The following is a 24,477-nucleotide window of genomic DNA, read 5'->3' on the forward strand; positions in this document are numbered from 1 at the left end:
TCATATCAGTGTTTCTCCAGTGGCAGTGTGAAAATGAACTGAATGAAAGATGGCAAGACCAGTAGAGAGACCTATCCTATGCAGAAACTCTTGTAGCAATCGAGAGAAGAAATGGTAGTGGCTTGATTAGAAGTAAGGCTAGAAATAGGGGGAACAAGCACTTCAGCTGTGAAAAACGTGTATCTTGTTTGCTGGGCATGATAAGTCAGAGTCCATTCTCTGGCTTCCTGATGAGACCGTGTAAGAGAGTCCAAGCGGAGCTCAGTGGGGACTCAATTTAACGCGTAAACTCGGCACCCCAGCTGGAGGTTGGGGATGGAGAGAGGGCTTTGGGGGGCAGCTCTTATCAGTGGTAATGGTGTCATGGGGGTGGGTATTTGCAGAACGAAATAAGGAGAGTTCCTAGAACACCCCACAAGGGACATCACATTATCCAGTCGGGCAGAGAAAGAAGAGCAGCCAGAGGACAGGCTGAAAACCAGGGTGGTTTACTACCTGGAAAACAAGGAGAGAGAGCTTCCCAGGCAGGAGGGAGTGAGGAGAGAGTGATCAATGGCTCCAGATGTTGTAGACTGGGTAACAACAATTACTGAGGGAGAGAGGGTTAGGAGAAGGCTTCTAGGCTTACCTAGAAGGAGGCTACTTAATGACTTTGAAAGTACTTTTCAGTGGCCTATAAATGACTGGGAATTGAGACATAATATTGCTTGGTTAGATGTGAAAGACTGTGTTTTGAAGAAGTAAAGAAAGTTTAAAAATAGGTTGTGTCAATAGCACAAATGAACCTTTCTACAGAAAAGAAAATCTTGGACTGGAAAACAGACTTGTGGTTGCCAGATTGGAGGGGAAGGGTATGGGAAGGCCTGGGATTTGGGGGGTAATAGATGCAAACTCTTGTACTTAGAGTGGGTAAGCAATGAGATCCTGATGTATAGCACAGAGAACTATACCTAGTCACTTTTTCTGGAACAAGATGGAGGATAATGTGAGAAAAAGAATATGTATATACATGTACAATGGGGCCACTTTGTTGTTAAAGAGAAATAGAGCACTGTAAATCAGCTATAATGGAAATTAAAAAAAAAGGTTGTGTCATCCATGAGAGAAAGGGCAGGATGATCAGGTTTCACTGAGGTTTCCATTTTGATCAGAGACTATGATTTTCTGGAAGTACCACCTGGGCAGGATTGTGGGTGCATGCTTGTGCCAGAGGGTTATTTATAATGTTTTCAAGCAGGTAGAGAAGGCTTGCACAATTCTTGCAAGTGTATAGAAAATGAACAGTTCTCTTGATTCATAGCAGAGCACCCTTTCACTTTCCTGAAACTCATCCGGGACATTGGGAAATTTTCTGAATTCAGCCTGTCATATTATGTAATGGCATTTATTATTTAAGCATAGCATTGCAGCCTAATAATAATTATATGAATAATTTGGGAATATCTAGCAAAAATTAGTCAGGAATTTATTTTTCTGAAGCTGGGGAAGTTTAGTTTGAAAATCCTCATAGGAAAAAAATGTGATGTTCTGAGCAAAAGAAGAAATTTGACCATAAAAATGTGTGACCTGAGACTCAATTGTTGGTGTATGAGGCTTGTAACCAACAGGTTGCCAAAGCAAATGGGCTCAATTGCACATGGTTGAAAGCATGTGTTTCATGATGCATGCTAATGAGAAGAAATACTTCAAATTAGTTAAACAGATTAAACTATCCAATTGACATTTCTTTCTCCATACACAGCACCACTGTATATGAGAGTCATATTAGGAATTCTCTCTCTTTTTTTATGTTTTCAAGATAGCTACTGAAATTGAATGCATAAACAAACCACATGTGTAATTTAATTATAGGCATGCTATTATCTTGATTTCTTTCTTAGTGCTCCCAGGGTATTCTAGAAAGATCTTATACATTTATATCTAGAATGGAATTATATAGCATTTCTAGCCCAATTTTTCCTATTGTAAAATAATACTGTATGGCTCAGAGTATTTAGTACATTTAATGTTATTAATAAAATTTAACTATGCAAATCTTTTTAAACTCTCTCTCTCTCTCTCTATATATATATATATATATATATATGTTTTGTTTGTTTGTTTGTTTGTTTTACTTTTTACAGCCTCATCTGCAGCATATGAAAGTTCCTAGGCTAGGGGTCCAATTGGAGGTGCAGCTGCGGGCCTATACCACAGCCACAGCAACATCTGAGACCTATATTGCAGCTTGCAACAGCACTGGATCCTTAACCACTGAGCGAAGTCAGGGATCAAACCCGCATCCTCACGGACACTATGTCAGGTTCTTAACCTGCTAAGCCATGATGGGCTTTATAACTCGGGCTTTTTGTTTGTGTTTTTGCTTTTTTGTTTGTTTTAGGGCATTTGATTGAGGAGCATTCATGTATCAAGATCAGCGTGGTGGAAATGTTGACCTTTGCCAAATGTTGAAACAATTTTAGGACATGATGTAAATGAAATATTATACAGTGTATTGAGAAGAGTTTAGAATTTAGAATATGATGTGAAAAGAGGGTAGCATCTCACTTGTTTAGAGTTCTTTCTTGACTACTGTCTCTGTCTGAAGACCCACATCTAGGTAGTAAGAAAGAGAAGTTTCCTTGGTGATCAAAATATGTCTCTTTCTTTCTCCCTAAATCCTTAACCTTATAGAAGAGGCCTCTGCATTTCTTTAGCCCCTTAGGACTTGACTTGATGTGTCTCCATCATATTATTTTACATAATTTTTCTAGCAGATTTGTTAGGTTGTCAAGCCCACAGATAATTAAAAAGAAGAGGAATTGCTGATGTAGGAATTATACTCTTGTAGGGAGGAACTCCCCTAGCCCCTCCAAAAGAAAAAAAAAAAAGAATAAAAATTCTAAAAACATAGCAATATAGTAGCTTTTCTGTCGGGATATATTAGATAAATAGACCAAATAGCTCCTTCAGGGAGCTTCTATGGAAGTGTATGCTCTATTGATCAGTGAAGGAAAATTAAATTATATTTAAAGTAATATTGGAGTTCCCGTCGTGGCGTAGTGGTTAACGAATCCGACTAGGAACCATGAGGTTGTGGGTTCGATCCCTGCCCTTGCTCAGTGGGTCAAGGTTCCGGCGTTGCCGTGAGCTGTGGTGTAGGTCGCAGACGCGGCTCGGATCCTGCGTTGCTGTGGCTCTGGTGTAGGCTGGCAGCTACAGCTCCGATTAGACCCCTAGCCCGGGAACCTCCATATGCCACAGGAGCGGCCCAAGAAATGGCAAAAAGACAAAATAAATAAATAAATAATAAAATTGTAAAAAAAAAAAAAAGTAATATCAAGAAAGCAATTTTTTTCAGTGTAAGTGTGTTCAAAATAATAACTTTTTATTGTTTTATTTATTTATTTATTTTTTTGTCTTTTTAGGGCCACACCCTTGGCATATGGAAGTTCCCAGTCTAGGGGTCAAATCAGATCTGCAGCTGCCAGCCTATGCCACAGCCCCAGCAATGCCAGATCTGAGCCACATCTGCAGCCTACACCACAGCTCACTCTGTATCCTTAATCCACTGAGCAAGGCCAGGGGTCGAACCCACATCCTCATGGGTACTAGTCAGGTCCATTACCACGAGCCACAAGAGAATTCCAACTTTTGATATTTAAATTCATCTATTCACTATAAAATTCTTGAGTTCACAAATATGAAATATATCATATAGAGTCATATTTTGAAATACTTAGTCCACATCTAGTTTTGATCTTTTTTTTTTTTTTTTTTGGCCTTTATTTTTTTTTTTTTTAAGGGCCGCATCTGCAGCATATGGAGGTTCCCAGGCTAGGGGTCCAATTGGAACTACAGCTTCCAGCCTACACCACAGCCACAGCAACATCAGATCCGAGCTGTATCTGGGACCTATAACATAGCTCATGGCAACGCCAGATCCTTAACCCTCTGAGGGAGGCCAGGGATCGAACACTCAACCTCATGGTTCCTAGTCAGATTCATTTCTGCTGCACCATGATGGAAACTCCCTGTTTTGATCTTTGCAATCAAAATGCTTATTTAGTAATCACCTCTTACCATAGCATTTGTTGAAAACCCAGTGCATACAGAGTGTGGTAGAAAAAGAAAGCATATGACCCCCGACCTCCAGGACCTTGCCTTCTGAGAGGAAACCGAGCCTGAAGTGACAAATGTGACACATGCTTGTGTTTGGAACTGTAGAAGAGTAATCTGAGCAGAGTGCCATGTAACATAGAAGGCTTCTTAGAGGAGAGTTGAGTTTTGAAATAAATTTAGAAAAAAGTGGGGAAGGACACCTACCCATATATATATAAAAAATACCAAAACATAGATTTTATCTCCTTTAATTTACTGTCGAATGACAAACCAAAAGCTAATAGAGTGGTATTTAAAGTAAGCAAGGCAGATACTCCACAGTTACTACCATGTGGGTAAAAGCATGGGACAGTTATAATCTTGCTAAGAATCTTTCTGTTTATTCTGTCCTACCTCCTTATGGCTAAGCCACATGTGGCTGATGAAAGAGATTAAATACTTAATTTTCTGTTTTTATTCTCTTATTCCCAGTTGTCTGTCCTGATCCACCGAAACTGAAGAGTGCGGTGCTCACGAGTGTCCTTCAACAACGTTATTATCCTGGGGACAAAATAGAGTATCGGTGTCGCCCAGGATACCTTCCAGATCCATTTGAAACCCGGAAATCTTCCTGTGAGGCAAATGGCTCATGGACCCCTATTGACGAGGCTTGTTTTCGTAAGGAAACAAAATCATTTTTGTTTGTTGTCTTTTGCTTTCTCTAGAGAGTTTTACACATTTTAGAGTCCATTTTCCATTACAAACTGATGGTAATTTTTTAATGCAAAACGAGTTTTAGATAACAATGCATTTTTTTTTTTTAAGGTTTTGTGAAATCTCTAGGGAGTCTTTCTGTGTTAAGATTAGTCTCTGGGTAAATGTGAATTTTAAGTTTCCCCTTATGATAATTAAAGAAAATAATATTTCTCCAATAGTAAAAGGTACTCTAAAATTTTGATCTTGATTTAAATGTTTTGAAATTAGTATTAAAAATGAATTTGAAAATTTTCTTTTAGGAAAATCATGTCCGAAACCAACAATAGAACATGGTGAAATATATGCCCCTCAAAGAAACTTTGAGTTTGAATCAGAAGTTCACATTTCGTGTATTGAAGGGTAAGTAAGTTGCTCCTAAGAGGAAATAAGGTAAATGTTACAAATTCCATTTTTGCTTTGCTTCTCAACTTAACCATTCCCTTAAGGTTGATTTCATTTTTCTTTCTAGGTGACAAGTTGTGCTTGTAGCCAAAACAGCTCTTGGGCTTTTTATGGAGACTAAAAACAATGTGTAACTAATAGAAAGAATTTTAAGCTGAAGAAACGCAAAATTGTGTACTTACTACATATGATAATTAGCCTATTGGAAGCATCAAAATGTAGTAATTATGGGGAATTTATCCTTAACTGCAAAGTACACCCTGCTTAAAATGGCCAACTCTCAGAGTTTGAAAGAGGGCTCACAGAAATACCACCAATATTGTAGAGGATTCCTTTTACTCCACACCCTCTCCAGCATTTATTATTTGTATACTTTTTAATGATGGCCATTCTGACTGATGTGAAGTGATGCCTCATTGTAGTTTTGATTTGTATTTCTCTAATAATTAGTGATCTTGAGCATCTTTTCATATCCCTGTTGGTCACCTGTATCTGTTTTGAAGAAATGTCTGTTTAGGTCTTCTGCCTATTTTTTTGATTGTATTGGGATTTTGTTTTGTTATTTATTTATTTTGCTTTTATTACTCAAATGAATTTATCACATCTGTAGTTGTATAATGATCATAACAATCTAATTTCACAGGATTTCCATCCCACAGCCTAGGCACATCCCCCCACCCCTAAACTGTCTCCTCTGGAGACCGTAAGTTTTTCAGTGTCTGTGAGTCAGCATCTGTTCTGCAAAGAAGTTCAGTCTGTCCTTTTTACAGATTCCACATGCCAGTGAAAGCATTTGATGTTGGTGTCTCATTGTATGGCTGACTTCACTTAGCATGATAGTTTCTAGGTCCATCCATGTTGCTAAAAATGCCAGTATTTCGTTCCTTTTAATGGCTGAGTAATATTCCATTGTGTATATGTACCACTTCTTCTTGATCCACTCTTCTGTCGATGGATATTTAGGTTGTTTCCATGTCTTGGCTATTGCAAACAGTGCTACAATGAACATCGGAGTACATGTGTCTTTGAGAGACATGGTTTTCTCTTGGATAGACGCCCAGGAGTGGGATTGCTGGATCAAATGGTGGTTCTATGTTTAGTTTTCTAAGGAGACTCCATACTGCTTTCCACAGTGGTTGCACCAGTTTACAATCCCACCAACAGTGTACTAGGGTTCCTTTTGCTCACCCTCTCCAACACTTATTGTTTGTAGACTTTTGGATGATGATCATTCTGGCTGGTGTAAGGTGGTACCTCAGAGTGGTTTTGCTTTGCATTTCTCTAATAATGAGTGATGTTGAACATCTTTTCATGTGTTTTTTGGCCATCTGTATGTCTTCTTTGGACAACTGTCTGCCCATTTTTTGATGGGGTTGTTTGGTTTTTTTGGTATGGAGCTGCAGAAGGTGTTTATAAATTTTGGAGATTAATCCCTTGTCAGCTGATTCACTTGCAAAGATTTTCTCCCACTCTGTGGGTTGTCTTTTCATTTTGTTTAGGATTTCCTTTGCTGTGCAGAGACTTTTACATTTGATTAGGTCCCATTTGTTTATTTTTGTTTTTGTTGTCAATACTCTGAGAGGTGGATCTGAGAAGATGTTGCTGTTGTTAATGTCAGAGAGTGTTTGGCCTATGTTTTCCCCTAAGAGTTTTATAGTGTCTGGTCTTCTATCTAGGTCTTGAATCCATTTGGAGTTTATTTTTGTGTATGGTGTTAGGGAGTGTTCTAATTTCATTCTTTTCCATGTGGCTGTCCAGTTTTCCCAGCACCACTTATTGAACAAGCTGTCCTTTCTCCATTGTATATTCTTGCCTCCTTTGTCAAGGATTAGTTGGCTGTAGGTGCATGGGTTTCTATTTTGCTTTTTAAAGCCATACCCACGACACATGGAGGTTCCCAGGCTAGGGGTTGAATCAGAGCTACAGCTGCCAGCCTACACCACAGCCACAGCCACACCAGGTACGAGCCTTGTCTGTGACCTATACCTCAGCTCACAGCAATGCTGGATCCATAACCCACTGAGCGAAGCCAGGGATTAAAACCCACAATCTTATGGTTCTTAGTCAGATTCGTTTCCACTAAGCCATGATGGGAACTCCTGTTTTTTAATATTAAGATATATAAATTGTATATTTTGGAAATTATTCCCTTCTCCGTAGCATCATTTACAAATATTTTATCCCAGTCTGTATGTTGTCTTTTCATTTTGTTTATGGTTTCCTTTGCTGTGCAAAAACTTTTAAATTTAATTAGGGCCCAGTTTTTAATTTTCGTTTTTATTTCCACTACTCTAGGAGATGGAGCCAAAAAAATAATGCTACAATTTATGCAAAGAGTGTTCTGCCTATATTTTCCTCTATGAGTTTTATAGTTTCTGGTCTTACATTTAGGCCTTTAATACATTTTGAATTTATTTTTGTATATGGTGTTAGAGAATGTTCTAATTTCATTCTTTTACATGTAGCTGTCCAGTTTTCCAAGGACCACTTGTTGAAGAGGCTATCTTTTCTCCAGTATCTATTCTCACCTCCTTTGTCGTAGGTTAATTGACCCTAAGTGCCTGGGTTTATTTCTGGGCTGTTCCATTGATCTATATTTCTGTTTTTGTGTGACTACCATACTGTTTTCATTACTGTAGCTTTATAGTATAGGATGAACCCAGGGAACATGATTTCTCCAGCTCCATTTTTCTTTCTCAAGATGGTTATGGCTATTCAGGGTTTTTTCTATTTCCATACGAATTTAATTTTTTTTTTTTTTGGTTTTAGTTCTGCAAAAAATGCCACTGGTAATTTGATAGAGATTGCATTGATTCTAGATTACAGTAGTATAGTCATTTTGACAATACTGACTCTTCCAATCCAAGAACACAATATATTTTTCCATCTGTTTGTCTCAGCTTCAATTTCTTTCATTAGCATCGTACACTTTTCAGAGTACAAGTCTATTGCCTCCTTAGGTAGGTTTACTTCTAGGTGTTTTATTATTTTCGATGTGATGGTAAATGGGAGTTTCTCTTTTTGCTCTTTTGTTTTTAGTGTATAGGAATGCAGCAGATTTCTGTGTATTGGTTTTGTATCCTGCAACTGTACCAACATACCATTGATGAGCTCAAGTGGTTTTGTCACACTGTCTTTAGGATTTTCTTTGTATACTATCATGTCATGTGCAAAACAGTGATAATTTTACTTCTTTTCCAATTTGGATGTCTTTTCTTTTCCTTCTCTGATTGCTGTAGCTAGGACTTTCAAAATAATGTTGAATAAAAGCGGTGTGAGTGGACATCCTTGCCCTCTTCCTGATCTTAAAGGAAATGCTTTCAGATTTTCTCTGTTGAGTGTGATATTAGCTATGGGTTTGTAATATATGGTCTTTATTATGTTGAAGTGGGTTCCCTTATACTCACTTTTTGAATAGCTTTTATCATAAATGAATGTTGCATTTTATCAAAAGCTTTTTCTGCATTTATTAAGAAGATCATATTGTTTTAGTCTTCAATTTATTTATGTGGTATATCACATTGATTTGCAAATTTGGAAAACCCTTGCATCCCTGGGATATATCTCATGGGAGCATGATGTATAATCCTTTTAATCTATTTTTGGAATCAGTTTGTTAGTATTTTGTTGAGGATTATGAATGATTATTATTACATAATCAGGTAGATCACCTATCTCAATGTCACTTAGTTCTTTTTCTGAGGTTTTGTCTTGTTCTTTTTTTGAAACACAGTTGCATCATTTTCTCTAAATTGCTATTTGTATTTTTATGTACATGGTAGGTTAGTTATGTTTCTCAACCTTGGAGAAGTGACCCTCTTTAAGAAACAACCTATGTGTCCCAGCAGTGCATTTCCTTCTTGTCACTCAAGGGCCAGGACCATCTGGCCCAGGGTAGATTCTGGCCTGCATTTGCAGGCTTGGTCTGAAGGCTGTAGGATTTTAGTTATCTTGCTTCTGATGTTTGCCCCTAGTAAGTGAGACTGGTCTAGAGGCTTGAGCGGGCTTCCTGGAGGGAGGAGCTGGAGCCGGCCCCCTGAGGAATAGAGCTGGCTCTTGGCCCTCAGGTGGGCAGGATCATTTCTTGGAGTGTGTTTAGAGGCAACTGTAGGCTCAGAAAGTCTTTGGGCACCTGTCTGCTATTTATTGTTTGGCCTGAGATGTCCCAGCCCTAGCGCCTATAGGCTTTGGGTAAGGCCAGGTCTTGGTGCCAAACTGTCAGCCTCCAGGAGAGCTCACACAGATGAATGCTCCCTGGTATATCTCCACCAGTGACTATGTCCCCAGGGTCAGCCACAGCCACCTCTCACCTCCTCAGGTGACCCTCTAAAACCAACAACTAGGTTTAGCCCAGGATCCCATCAAATTACTGCTTTTGCCTTTGGTTCTGATGTACATGAGATTTTTCTGTGTGCCCTTTAAGAGTGAATTCTCTATTTTACCCAATCCTGTGGAGCTCCTGCAGTCAAAGCTCACTGGACTTCAAATACAAATGCTTTTGGGACTCCTCTTCCCGGTGTTGGAACCCCAGCCTGAGGGCCAACATAGGGCTCAGAACCCTCACTCCTGTGGGAGAATTTCTGTAGTATAATTATTCTCCAGTTTTTGGGGCACCTACCTGGGAGAATTTGATTATATCATATCATGCATTAACTCCTCCTACAAATATCCTCCTGGTCCCATCTTTATGTCTTTAGCTATGGAAGATATTTTCTGGTAGGTTTCAGTCTTTTTAAATGATTGTTGTTCTCCAGATTGTTGTAAGTTTGGTTGTGCTCATGAGAGGAGGCAAGCCTAAGGTCCTTCTACTCCACCATTGTGGCCACTCTGTCTTTGTATTTTGAAAGTTTAATTATGTGTCTTCATGTGAGTCTCTTTGAGTTCATTTTACCTGGAGTTTATTGAGTTTCTTAGATGTTAATTTTTATGTCTCTCATCAAATTTAGGGAGTTGCCCACCATTATTTTTTTTCACATATTCTTATTGATCCTTTTTATGTCTCTTCTCCCTCTGAGATTCCCACAATGTGTACATTGGACTACTTGATGATGTCCCACAGGTCATTTAGGCTCTGTTCACTTTCTTTTCTTTCTGTTCCTCAAACACAATAATTTCCATCATTCTATATTCTTGTCCACTGATTTCTTCCTTCTGCCTGCTCAAATTTGCCTTTAATCCCTCTAGTGAACTTTTCACACCAGGTGTTGTACTTTTGAGTTCTAGAATTTCTTTTTGGCTTCTGTCTATTTATGATACTTCCACTTTGTTCACATAACATTATCTTGACTTTATCCACTTCTTTCAGTTCTTTTAGCACCTTTAAGATAGTTATTTTGAAGAGTTTGTCTAACCTATTTGTCATCAGATATTTCTCAGGGGTAGTTTTTGCTGATTTATTTTTTTTCTTTTTTCTTTTGAATGGGCCATACTTTCCTGTTTCTTTGTATGCTTGGTGATTTTTTTTGGAATACTAGACATTGAAATCTAACAATCTGATAACTCTGGAAATAAGATTCTCTCCCTTCTTAGGTATTGCAGTTTTGTTATTGTTTTTGTTTTTTGATTGTTGTAGGATGCTTTTATTCCAAGGATCAGTCTGAGATGTAAACTGAAAGTTTTCTAGGCTGTCTCTGAGTTTTTCCACTGAATGTGCACACTCACTTTCTAAATTTCCCCACATATGCAGTTGTTTTTAAATGCCTTAGTCTTTAATGCCTGGCTTCTGAGAGGACAAAAATGAAAAAATGAAGTTGTACTTAAATAGTGCTAGATCTTAAATCCCATGTAAGTCACTTCAGCAAACAAGGAAAAGTCTTACAAGAGTACAGGAAGTGTGACAATAGCTGCTCATCACTTTCTGTGATCAGAAACAGCAGTCAGAAACCAGAGCATAGATCCTTGGTATTTGGAGGACAGTTCTTTTTGACCATCCTAGCTCTGCAACCTGTGTGTGACCTTCTCTGAGAACACATGCACAGCTGCCTGCCACATGCTAAGTTTGGAGATAGGTAGCTGCTATTTTCCTAAGAGCTGAAATTGACTGAAATTAATGCAGATTACCTGTCTGAGTTTTCTCCTAGAAGTTAAAAGCCTTCCACCGACTCCAGAATTCAAAAATAGTGACATCAGGCAGATTCTGCCATTGCAGATTTTGCTTTGTTAGAGAGACAGAATCTTAGTGCTTCCAAGTCTGCCACCTTCCTCACATCTTCTCCTAAAACACTATAATATACATAAAATGAATGATCCTTGATGAAAAGTCATCTGGAACCATGTAGAAGCAGTGTCATTGACTATTTTTAAATTGATGAAGTAAAAATATATCATCCTGTCAACACATATAGAGTCTCTTAGGCACTTTGAAGGTTACCAAAAATTCAAGGCATAGACTCCTTTCAAAAAAGTTGTAGCCTAATTAGAAACACAGCATGTACTAATATAATATATATTAAAGCAAAATCATAATTAAGAAGTACATAGTTACGCATAGAATTATTTATGATCAGTACAATGAGAGTCTAGAAGGAAGAGAGAGTACTGTGAATTTAAATCATCAGGCATTTCATTGAGTAGTATTCCTGAGCTATTCCTAGAAAGATACTCTGATCTAAAGAATATTAATAAGAGTTAAAATTTACCTAGCACTCAACTATGTATCTGATGCTAACTTATCTAATTCTCGAAGAAGCCCATGAGGTATATACTATTATCTCCTTTACATAGATGAGGAAACTGAGCAAGAGAAACATTAAGGGACTTGCCTAAGCTCAAATAAGAAGTTAATCTTAGAGGCAGAAATTGAATCCAAGCAGGCAAGCTGTAGGGCCTGATTTCTATGAGTAAAGGACTATGTATGTAAAAGTATTATGTGTGAGCAAAAACATAGAAGCGAATTGTGATATTTTGCCATAGATAGCAAAGAATTACATGGGCCTGACAGTGTAATTTAGACGTTTTGCCCTAAGTCAGTGTGTGTTCACTCGAAACTCTTTATTTGATTAAAAATCACAGATTTGGTTAGCGCTTTCATTATATCATGTCAGTTAAGAAACTGCTCCCTGAAACGACTGTAGCAGAGAAAAACAACCACATAAAATTTTCATTATTATGTGCATTGTGTTATGTGTTAAAGAAATAGTAACTTTTTCTTTTTTCATTTAGTTACCATTTAAAAGGGAAAGGTATTCTAACTTGTCAACTTATTGGACAGGACGTGTTTTGGAGTGATAGAATGCCACAATGTGAAAGTAAGTAAATTCTCACTTTGGAATTTAGACTAGGAAATTTCAAGCTTTTTGGCCTTGGCACCTTGTTTATGCTTTTAAACCAAGATTGATCCCAGAGGACTTTTTTTTTAATATGGGTTATATATATTGATACTAATTATATTAGAACTAAAACAAAAGTTTTTAAATAGTTAATTCATTTGTAAGAACAGCAAAGTCAATATATATTAGCATATGTAACATATCTTTATATAAAAAAATCAAAAATTTCTAAAACAAACAGAATAGTGGCATTATCTTACATTTTTGTAAACCTCTTCAATATCTGGCTTAAATAAATACATCCGGTTTCAGTCTGTGGCAAAATCAGACAATTTGTAGACTCTGGAAAATTTCACCATATACTTATAAGGATGACCGTGAAAAAAGACAATATTTTGGTATTATTATGAACAACTGATGTAGTGAATGATTATATTTATAAATCATAAAACATTTCTAAGCTATCAGTGTATTTTATTTTTAATCACAAGTATATTTTCTCATTAAATTTCTACCTCTTAGGATGACCAGAACAAAACTTAAACATGCCCTTATAGATAAATAAAGGTATTTCATAGATATTTTAGAGGTATTTAAGAAAATTAATTTTGTTCTTGGAAGTTTATTTCTACATGGTTCGAATGTGGGATAATACATTTCCTCATGGCAACTTTCTTCTGAATGGATACTGAATTAATAACTAACTTCTAGAAAGCATATATTAAATAATATATTGCAGGTAGTTCGTGGAACTTTGCTATTGCTGCCTTACTCTTTTACCTTCTTTTTGCCTTTATTTTCTCTTTTCTTCCCTTTTAGGGGTTTACTGTGGACGACCTCCACAAATAAAAAATGGAAAACATACCAATAGCTACAGGAATATATTTGAATATAATGAATTAGTAACTTATACTTGTAATCCTTCAAATGGACCAGATGAATATTCACTTGTTGGAGAAAGCAAACTTTTTTGTTCTGCACCTGGCAAATGGAGTAGTGCCCCTCCTCAGTGTAAAGGTAATAGTATTTCCATTTGTTTCAACATTTTGAAAATAGTTTTACCTGTAAGTAAACAAAACAGTCATATGTGGTTCCTCCTTTTGTGTGAAAATTTACTTTTTTTTTTTTTTTTTTTTTTTTTTTTTTTTTGCCACACCTGTGGCATATGAAAGTTCCCAGGCTATGTGTTCAATACGAGCTTCAGCTGCTGGCCTGTGCTGTGGCCATAGCAATGACAAACTGTGTATGTAAACTATACCACAGCTCATGGCAAGGCTGGATCCCTAACCCAATGAGTGGGGCCAGGGATTGAACCCACATCCTCATGGATACTAGTTGGGTATGTTTCTCCTGAATCACAGTGGGAACTCCCAACTTCTAATTTAATTTGGGCCAAACTGAATAGAAAATAATTCTAGTTGTGGTGTTTCCCACCCCTCACCCTAGATGTCCTTGGCCTTCCAGTTTATACATTGTGAATGATTCATATACATATATGAATTAGGAAATTTTTTTTTGCTTGAAAGAACAACAGCAACAAAACAACACACACTGCCATGAAAATAAGTTCTTTTCTTATATTGTAAGATGTCTGAAAGCTCTGGCTACAAATAATGGTAGGGTAAATTTTAAAAGACTAACCCTCATATTGAGAAGAATAATAAACTGTGAACAAAATATATATTTAAAAGACTGCTTAATGCACAAGACACTGATGTAAAGCAAGAAGATGCTAGAGGGGATTTGATTTTTGGAAGAAAACAACCACTGAATAACAGGATACTATTTACTCTTTTCAAGTGTATATGGAACATTCTCTTTTCAGATGCATATGGATCATATTCTAGGCCATAAGATTATCTTTAACAAATTCCAAGGAATTCAGATCATTCTAAATATATTATCTGGTTCCAATGGAATGAATGTAGAAATTAAAACATAATCTAGAAAATTCCCAAATATTTGAAAATTATGCAAGACACTTCTAACTAACCCATGAGTCAAAGGTGAAGTAACAAGGGAAATTATAAAGTGTTTTGAATTGAATAAAAGTGAAAGCACAACATACCAAAATATCCAACTTTGTGTGATACAGCAAAGCATTGCTTGAGGGAAATTTATAACATTAAATACTTATGTTAGAAAAAAATAAGTCTCTAATCAATCATGTAAGCTTCCACCTTAAAACACTACAAAAAGAAGAGCAAATAAACTAAAAGTAAGGAGAAATAAGATGATTATAAAGATAGAAATCAATGAAATTGTAAAGATAAAACAGTAGAGAAAGCCAATGAAACCAACCCCTGGTTATTGGAGAAGATCAATAAAACAGAGAAAGCTGTAGCTAGGCTGACAAGGAAGGAAAATATATTTAATAAGTCAGACAGAGAAAGATAAATACTGTATGAATGACTTCTATGTGAAAACTAAAATAATATAATGAACTAGTAAATATAACAAAAAAACAGATTCATAGATATAGATAACAAACTAATGGTTACCAGTGGGGAGGCAGAGGAGGGGAAAGATAGGGGTGGAGGTGTGGAAGGTACAAACTGTTGGATATAAGATAGGGAATAAAGATTTATTGTACAATGGGGGAATAAAGTCAATATACTATAATAACTTTAAATGGACTATAACCTTTACAAATTGCATAAAATAAAAAATAAATATTTTTTAAAAAATAATGAAAAAGAGGACAACACTAAACATTCTGCAGACATTTAAATAGATAGTAAGGAAAAGGATCAAGATGGCAGAGGAGTAAGATGTCGTACTCACCTTCTCCTACAAACACATCAAAAAAAAAAAAATCTACATGTAGCACGATTCACACAGAACATCTACTGAATGCTGGCAGAAGAGGACCAGAACTCTGAGAGGGAGCTGTGAAAGAGAAAAGGAACCCACACCCTGCAAAGCCACCTTGGGTGATGAGCCAAGATGGAGGGACCTCAAAGTTGCCAAGAAAAGCACAATAGCTGGATTGAGAAGGGCAAAGCACAGTGAGAGCCTCACAGATCATCTGCACCACCACCTCAGACACCACAGCCTGAGATGCTTGGCGGGGGCTGGGCGCTGAGACTCAGGCTCCAGAGGTCAGTTCCTAGGAGGGGACTAGGGTTGGCTGTATCAGGACAGTCTGAGGGGCTAGGGAGCTGTGTGCCATGGGCTGGGGAGCAGAACACCACAGCCCGAGGAAGTCTGGGCCCACAGGAGAAGCAAGGTGCCATTGTTGGTGGGGGGACAAGAGGAGGAAGGGTGGACCACCACAGGAATGTATTTCCCTGTGCATACATTGGATCTCAGAGGGCAGGGCACCTCTGGCTTAGGCTACGAGTGGTAAGAGGCCACTTGCTTGGGCTATGGGAGAGCAGGTGCCTCTTAGGCGGTCTCAGTGGCTGGGCACCTGTGTGTGGGCTAAGGGCAGAAAGGGGCTAAGCATGATGCGGAGCCTCTTGTGTGATCTACAGGAGACAAAAACAAACCACAGCAGTCATCTCAGAAACCAGAGTGGGGCATGGCCCACCACCACTAGGTGTCTGTGAACAGGACCCACCTTGCCCCAGTCACCTCAGAGGTCAGCACAAAAAAAGGGCACTGCAATCAAGCACTACCCGTTTATGCTCTCACCCCCCTGGAACACACCTGCCATGCTGCTGCCACTGCCAAATGCTTCAGGCAGCATCCACATATGCTTGATCTCTGTCACTTCCCAGTACTCTGGAACTGGGAGCAGCCTGTGCAATAACTCCTGTGTGGGCTAAGTGGGACAGGGTGCTTCTTGCATGGTATATAGGTGGCAGGGGCAAACCACTTTACTTATCCCTGACTCCAGAGGTGGGAATGGCCTGCCACCACTAGGGGTCCATGAACAGGTACCACTTGTGGTCCTAATCACCTCAGAGGGTACCACAGAGGAGGACATTGTGACCGAACACCACCTGCTGTTGCTCTCACTCCCCTGGGAACTCACATACCCTGCCACTGCCACTGCCAAATGCTCCAGGCACTGCCTAAATCTGCCTGAGGCTCATTTTGACTTCCCAGGGCCCTGGAACTAGGAGTAGCTTGCACCACCTTCCTGCAGGCCCCTGCTACTGTCAAGAGCTCAGAAAATAAGTACTGACTGCTAGCCCTGCCAATTGCCTCCTTTTCCCTGGAAACACACTCAGGGAGATAACAGCCTGCTCACACTGAAGAAAGAGACAGGAAATATCCAAACTCCCATACTAAAAACAAATAGTAACCTCTCCCACAGAATACAAAGGTGCACTCTTGCTTAGAAGTAGCCCTCCAAAACTACAGTAGTTTGTTTCCCTAAATTCACAGAAAAAGAAAAATATAACTGAAATGAAGAAGCTCAGGAACCATTCCCAGTTAAAAGAACAGGAGAATTCACATGAAGCAGCAAACAATGAAACAGAACTCTGCAATCTGATAGACATTGAGTTCAAAAGGGAGATAGTGGAAATACTGAAGGAATTAAGGGTGAATATGAAGGAAATAAGAGTGGCTCTAAACAGTAGTGTAGATTACTTTAGAAAGGAACTAGAAAATATAAAGAGGAACCAAGAAAAATTTAAAAATTCATTCGCAGAGACACAAACTGAGTTAAAGGCACTAAGGAGCAGCATGCATAACGCAGAGGAATGAATTAGTGACTTGGAAGATAGAATAATGGAAACTACCCAGTCATGAGAGCAGACAGAAAACCAAAAGAAAAAACATGAAATCAATATAAGATATCTAAGGGATAATATAAGGTGGGGTGATCTACACATAATAGGGATTCCGGAAGGAGAAGAAAAAGAAAAGAGGATTGAAAATATATTTGAAGAAATTATGGTCAAAACTTTCTAAATGTAAAGGAAACAGATATCAAGATACAGGAAGCACAGAGGGACCCAAACAAGCTGGAATCAAACAGGCCCACACCAAGACATATTATAATAAAAATGGAAAAAGTTAAAGAGAGGATTCTAAAGGCAGAAAGAGAAAAACAAAATTTAATTATAAGGGAAACGCCATAAGGCTACCAGCTGATTTCTCACTGAAACACTACAGGCCAGAAGAGAGTGGCAAGATACATTCAAAGCTCTAAAAGGGAAACATTTGCAGCCTAGAATACTCTACCCAGCAAGAATATCATTAAAATAGAAGAAGAAATAAAGAATTTCTCCAAAAAACAAAAACTGAAAGAGTACAGAAATACTAAACCCATTCTAAAAGAAATACTGAAAAGGTTTCTCTAAATAAAGAAGTAAGAATAAATGGAGGAAATCACAACTGGAAAGCAATCACTTAAATAAGCCAGTATACAGATCTAGAAGAAAAAAAAAAAACTATTGTAAAAATGACGATAAACACAAGGAACAGCAAAAAGACAAACATGAAGATGTTAAAAAGGACTTCAGAATCATAGAATGTGGGAAAGGAAAGTAAGAACTTCAAAATCATAGAAAGTGGGAACGGAAAGTAAGAAAATCTCTCTCTCTCTCTCTCTTTTTTTTTTTTAATGTTTTGAGCCTATACCTATCAGGCTAAAACAAACAGACATAGGAGGGGGTTAATATACTTGAAAATCAGGGAACTACAAATCAAAACCAAACATTCACAAAAACTAAAAAGAAAAGGACACAAGCATAAAATAAAAGGAAATCATCCAACCAAAAAAATAAAGGAACAAAGGAGAAACATGGAATCAAATGGAAAACAAGGTTTAAAATGGCAATAAATACATACTTATCAATAATCACCTTAAATGTCAATGAACTGAATGTGCCAATCAAAAGACATAGAGGGCCAGATTGGACAAAAAAAGCAAGAGCCTACAATATTCTGTTTACAAGAGACTCACCTTTAGGGCAAAGGACACATAGAAACTGAAAATGAGGGGATGGGAAAAGCTATTTCATGCCAATGGACAAGATAGGAAAACAGGAGTTGCAATGCCTGTATCACTAAAATAGACTTTAAAATGAAGGCCGTAAAGAAAGACAAAGAAGGACACTATTTGATGATAAAAGGATCCATTCAAGAAAAGGATATTACAATTGTCAATATATATGCCCCTAAGATAGGAGCACCCAGATACCTAAAACAAATACTAACAGACATAAAAAGAGACATTGTTGGGAATACAATAAAAGTAGGATAATTTAATGCTCCACTCACATCAATGGATAGATCCTCTAGACAGAAAATCAATAAGGCAACAGAGATCCCAAATGATACAATAGAAAAGTTAGATTTCATTGACATTTAGGACATTACATCCAAAAAAATCAGAATATGCATTCTTTTCAAGTGCACACGGAACATTCTCAAGTATTGACCACATACTGGGGCACAAAACTAACCTCAACAAATTAAAGAGTATAGAAATTATTTCAGGCATCTTTGACAAGAACGACATGAGATTAGAAATCAGCCACAGGAAAAGAAATGAGAAAAAACTGACTGCATGGAGACTAAACAACATGCTCCTAAAAAAACCAATGGGTCAATAAGGAAATCCAAAAGGAAATTTAAAAATAACTTGAGACAGGATTTCCCATTGTGGTGCAGTGGAAACGAATCCATCTAGGAACCATGAGATTGCAAGTTGTTCAGTCCCTGGCCTCGCTCAGTGGGTTAAGGATGCAGCATTGCCATGAGCTGTGGTATAGGTCGCAGACACGGCTTAGATCCCACGTTGCTGTGGCTGTGGCATAGGTCAGTGGCTACAGCTCTGATTCAACCTCTAGCCTGAGAAACTCCATATGCCGTGGGTGCGGCCCTAAAACAAACAAACAAACAAAAAAATACCTTGAGACAAATGATAATGAAGACACAACCATTCTAAATATATGGGATGCCATGAAAGCAGTGCTTAGAGGGAAGTTCATAATGATACAGGCCTTCCTCAGAAAAGAAGAAAAATCTCAATAACTTAACCCACCATCTAAATAAATTAGAAAAAGAAGAACAATCAAAACTTAAAGTCAGGAGAAAGAAGGAAATTATGTAGATTAGAGAAATCAATAAAACAGAGATTCCAAAAACAGCAGGAAAAAATCAGTAAAACCAAGAGTTGGTTCTTTGAAAGGGTACACAAAATTGAGAAACCTCTGGTCAGATTCACTAAGAAGAAGGAAAAAACTCAATATAAAAAATGAAAAAGAAATTTCAACAGATACTGCAGGAATACCAAAAAAAAAAAAAAAAAAAAACCATAAGAGAATGCTAAGAACAATTATATGCCAAAAATCTTTCCAACCCAGAAGAAATAGACAACTTTCTAGAGACTTAGAGCCTGCCAAAACTGAATCAAGAAGAAATAGATAACTGAACAGACTGACCACTAGAAATGAAAATGAATATGTAATAAAAACACTCCCTACAAACAAAAGTCCAGGACCAAATGGCTTCACAGGCTAATTCTGTAAAACATACAAAGAAGAACTTATACTCATTCTTCTTAAACTTTTCCAAAAGGTAGGAGAAGAAGTAACACAAAGAAATTCTATGAAACCGCTATCACCATAATACCAAAACCAGACAAAGATACTACTAAAAAAAGTAAATTATAGGCCAATATCTTTGATGGATATAGACCACGATTTCTTAACAAAATTTTAGCCAATCGAATCCAAAAAGATATAAAAAAGATTATACACCAGGACCAAGTGGTATTCATCCCAGGTTCACAAGAATGGTTCAACGTATGCAAATCAATTAACGATCACATAAACAAAAGTCAAAAACCGCATGATCATCTCAACAGATGCAGAAAAAGCATTTGACAAAGTCCAACATTCATTCATGATAAAAAAAAATCTTACCAAAGTGGGTATAAAAGGAACATACCTTAAAATAATAAAAGCCATTTATGACAAACCCAGAGCCAATACAGTACTCAGTGGAAAAAAGCTGTAAGCCTTGTGTCTCCACAAGACAAGGGTGCCCACTCTCACCACTTTTATTCAACATAGTATGTGAAGTCCTAGCCACAGCAATCAGACAAACAAAAGAAATAAAATGTATCCAAACTGGAAGAGAAGAGGTAAAGTTGTAACTGTATGCAGAGGACATGATACAATATACAGGAAACCCTAAGGACTCCACACAAAAACAACTGGAACTGATCAAAAAATTCAGCAAAGTAACAGGACACAAGATTAACTTCAGAAATTGGTTTCATTTCTGTTTACTAACAATGAAACACTGGGAAAAGAATATAAAAATACAATAACTTTAAAAATTGCACCCAAAAAACTTAAATACCTAGGAATAAATCTGACCAAGGAGGTGAAAGACTTACATGCTGAGAATTAATCAAGGAAATTAAAGAGGATTAAAAAAATTCAAAGATATTCCATGCTCCTGGGTTGGAAAAATTAATTTTGTAAAAATGGCCATACTACCCAAAAAAACCTACAGATTTAATGGAACCCCTATCAAATTACCCATGACATTTCTCACAGAACTGGAACAATCTAAAAATTTCTGTGGAACCATAAAAGACCCAGAAATTCCAAAGCATCCCAAGGAACAAAATCCAAGCAGAAGGCATCACTCTCCCAGACATCAGGCAATATTACAAAGCTGCAGTAATCAGAACAGTGTGGTACTGGTACCAAAACAGACATACAGACCAATGAAACAGAATAGAGAACCCAGAAATAAACCCAGACACCTGTGGTCAATTAATCTTCAAGAAAGGAGCCAAGAATATAAAATGGGGAAAAGACAGTCTCTTCAGCAAATGGTGCTGGGAAAACTGGACAACTACATGTAAATCAATGAAACTGGAACACGCCTTCACACCATGCACAAAAATAAACTCAAAATGGCTTAAAGACTTAATCGTAAGACAAGACACCATCAAACTCCTAGAAGAGAACATAGGCAAGACATTCTCCGACATCAACCTCACAAATGCCTTCTTAGGTCAGTCTCCCAAGGCAACAGAAATATAAGCAAAAACAAACCAATGGAATCTAATCAAACTGACAAGGTTTTGCATGGCAAAGCAACCATAAATAAAAAAGAAGACAACCTATTGAATGGGGGAAATAGTTTCAAACAATGCAGATGACAAGGGCATGATCTCTAAAATATACAAATAACTTATACATTTCAACAGCAAAAAACCAACAACCCAATTGAAAGATGGGCAAAAGACCTGAATAGACATTACTCCAAAGAAGATAAACAGATGGCCAACAAACACATGAAAAAATGTTCAACATCGCTGACTGTTAGAGAAATGAAAATCAAAACTACTATGAGGTACCACCTCACACCAGTCAGAATGGCCATATTAATTAGTCAACACATAACAAATGCTGGAGAGGGTGTGGAGAAAAGGGAACCCTCCTGCTCTGTTGGTGGGAATGTAAACTGGTACAAACATTACGGAAACCAGTATGGAGGTACCTCAGAAAACTAAATATAGAACTACCACATGACCCAGCCCTCCCACTCTTGTGCATATATCCAGACAAATCTTTCATTGAAAAAGACACATGCACCTGTGTGTTCATTGTAGCACTATTCACAATAGCCAAGACATGTCCATCGACAGATGAACGGATTAAGAAGATGTGGACATATACACAATGGAATACTACTCAGCCATAAAAAACCCAAAATAATGCCATTTGCAGTAACATGGATAGAACTAGAGACTCTCATTCTAAGTGAAGTAAGTCAGAGAAACACATATCACATATCACATATCTGGAATCTAATATATGGCACAAATGAACGTTTCCACAGAGAAGACACTCGTGGATTGGGAGTCTGGGGTTAATAGATGCAAACTGTTGCATTTGGAATGGATAAGCACTGAGATCCTGCCATATAGCAAAGGGAACTATGTCCAGTCACTTGTGATGGAACATGATGGAGGATAATGTAAGAAAAAGAATATATATGACTGTGTCACTTTGCTGTACAGTAGAAATTGACAGAACACTGTAAACCAACTATAACAGAACAAAGTAAAAAATCATAAAATATTAAAAAAGGAGGAGTTCCCGTCGTGGCGCAGTGGTTAACGAATCCGACTAGGAACCATGAGGTTGCCGGTTCGGTCCCTGCCTTTGCTCAGTGGGTTAACGATCCGGCGTTGCCGTGAGCTGTGGTGTAGGTCACAGATGCGGCTCGGATCCCGCGTTGCTGTGGCTCTCGCATAGGCCGGTGGCTACAGCTCTGATTCAGCCCCTAGCCTGGGAACCTCCATATGCCGCAGGAGCGGCCCAAGAAATAGCAAAAAGACAAAAAAAAAAAAAAAATTAAAAAAGGAAAAATAAAAAAATAAAAGATTTTAAGGGAATATTACAAAAACAAATTTATGCCTATTAATTTGACAACTTAAATGAAATTGAAAAATTCCTTGAATGACAAAAAAATACCAAAATATCATCACATAAAGATACAGATATACTGAATATACAGGTATACTGTAAATTCTTTGTAATTGATCTATAAACTCCTCACAATCCCAGTAGAAATCCTAGTAAATTTTTTTGTATAAATTAACAAACTGACTCTGAAATTTTTTTATTATTATTTTTTAATAGTTATTTCCCTAATACAATTTTTTTCTACTATACAGCATGGTGACCCAGTTACACATACATGTACATGTCCTATTTTCACACATTATCATGCTCCATCATAAGTAACTAGGCATTGACTCTGAAATTTACATGGATTGACAAAAGGCCTAGAATAGTTAAAGCAATTTTGAAAAGGAACTGGAGGATATACTCCAACTCATGTTAAGACCTGGCATAAAGCATAATATAAGGAAAATAAGCAAGACATTGGTGAAAGGATAGCCATATAGAACAATGAAACAGAATAGTGAGTCTAGAATTAGACCCTGGCAAATATGTCCAGTTGATTTACCTCACCCGTATACAAACAATTTGTTGGAAAAACAATTTTTTTAACAAATGGTACAGAGACAGTTAGATATCCATATGCTTAAAACGACAGGAAAAAAACCTCAGCCTATGTTAGCAGTATATGCAAACATTTATTCAAAATAGTGCATATACATAAAACATACAACTGTAATACTTTTAAAAGAAAGCATGGAAAATATGTGTGGCCTAGCCACAGATTTCTTTAATACAACCCATAAAGCATAATGCTTTAAAGAAATATTTAATAAATTGGATATTTCAAACTAAAACTTCTGGGCCACAAAGGACATTGTTAAGAGAACAACAAAAAAGCAATAGACTGGGAGAAAATGTTAGCTAAGCATATACATCTAATAATTGACTTTTATCTGTGATATATCAAGGACTCTCAAAACACAATAATAAGAAAATTAATTTTTAAATGAGCAAAAATTTTAATAGACATATTTCACCAAAATGATATATAAATGGCAAAAAACAATATGAAAAGCTGCCTGATATAGTTAGTAATTACAGGAATGTAATTTAAAACCATAATTAGATACTACTCACCACCTATCAGAATGGCTAGAATTAGAATTCCCATTATGGCTTAGCAGTAATGAACCTGACTAGTGTCCATGAAGATTCAGGTTTGATCCCTGGCCTTGCTCAGTGGGTTAAGGATCTGGCACTGCCGTGAGCTGTGGTGTAGGTCACATACATGGTTCAGATCTCATGTTTCTGTGGCTGTGGCTGGCAACTGCAGCTCTGATTCAAGCCCTAGCATGGGAACTTCCATATGCCTCAGGTGTGGCCCTAAAAAGGGCAAAAAAAAAAAAAAAAAAAAAGAAAGAAAGAAAGGAAAGAATGCCTGAAATTAAAAACAAAACTTGACAGTCTAAGCAGTCAATATGCATGTAATTGAAGGTTTGGAAAGAGAGCAATATAGAAAATTATTTGAATAAATACAGGCCAAAATATTTCAAATTTGATCCAAAACAACAACCCTACAAGTCCAAGAAATTCAGTGGGAATTGAATTTATTCGTTAGAAGGACAAATAAC

At 37.3% G+C, this 24,477-nt stretch overlaps 1 protein-coding gene across 4 annotated transcripts in view; it reads left to right on the forward strand.

Annotated features, from left to right (window-relative positions):
- Positions 1-24,477, forward strand: part of LOC100736569 (membrane cofactor protein) — a 61,582-nt gene that overhangs the window by 5,288 nt on the left and 31,817 nt on the right. For 2 of the 4 annotated variants that reach the window (XM_084976933.1, XM_003482667.4), the window contains exons 2-5: positions 4,573-4,758; positions 5,097-5,196; positions 12,400-12,485; positions 13,326-13,523. In XM_084976933.1, the coding sequence (XP_084833059.1) occupies positions 4,573-4,758; positions 5,097-5,196; positions 12,400-12,485; positions 13,326-13,523 (570 nt within the window). The remainder of the gene's footprint in view (positions 1-4,572; positions 4,759-5,096; positions 5,197-12,399; positions 12,486-13,325; positions 13,524-24,477) is intronic. The other 2 variants (XM_084976935.1, XM_084976934.1) reach the window with 1 other exon arrangement.

The sequence above is a fragment of the Sus scrofa genome, chromosome 9, assembly GCF_054392235.1.
Source record: "Sus scrofa isolate SSC_HxYL_T2T_F1_AM1 chromosome 9, Sscrofa_HxYL_maternal_Yorkshire_Landrace_v2.0, whole genome shotgun sequence".
Taxonomy (NCBI): domain Eukaryota; kingdom Metazoa; phylum Chordata; class Mammalia; order Artiodactyla; family Suidae; genus Sus; species Sus scrofa.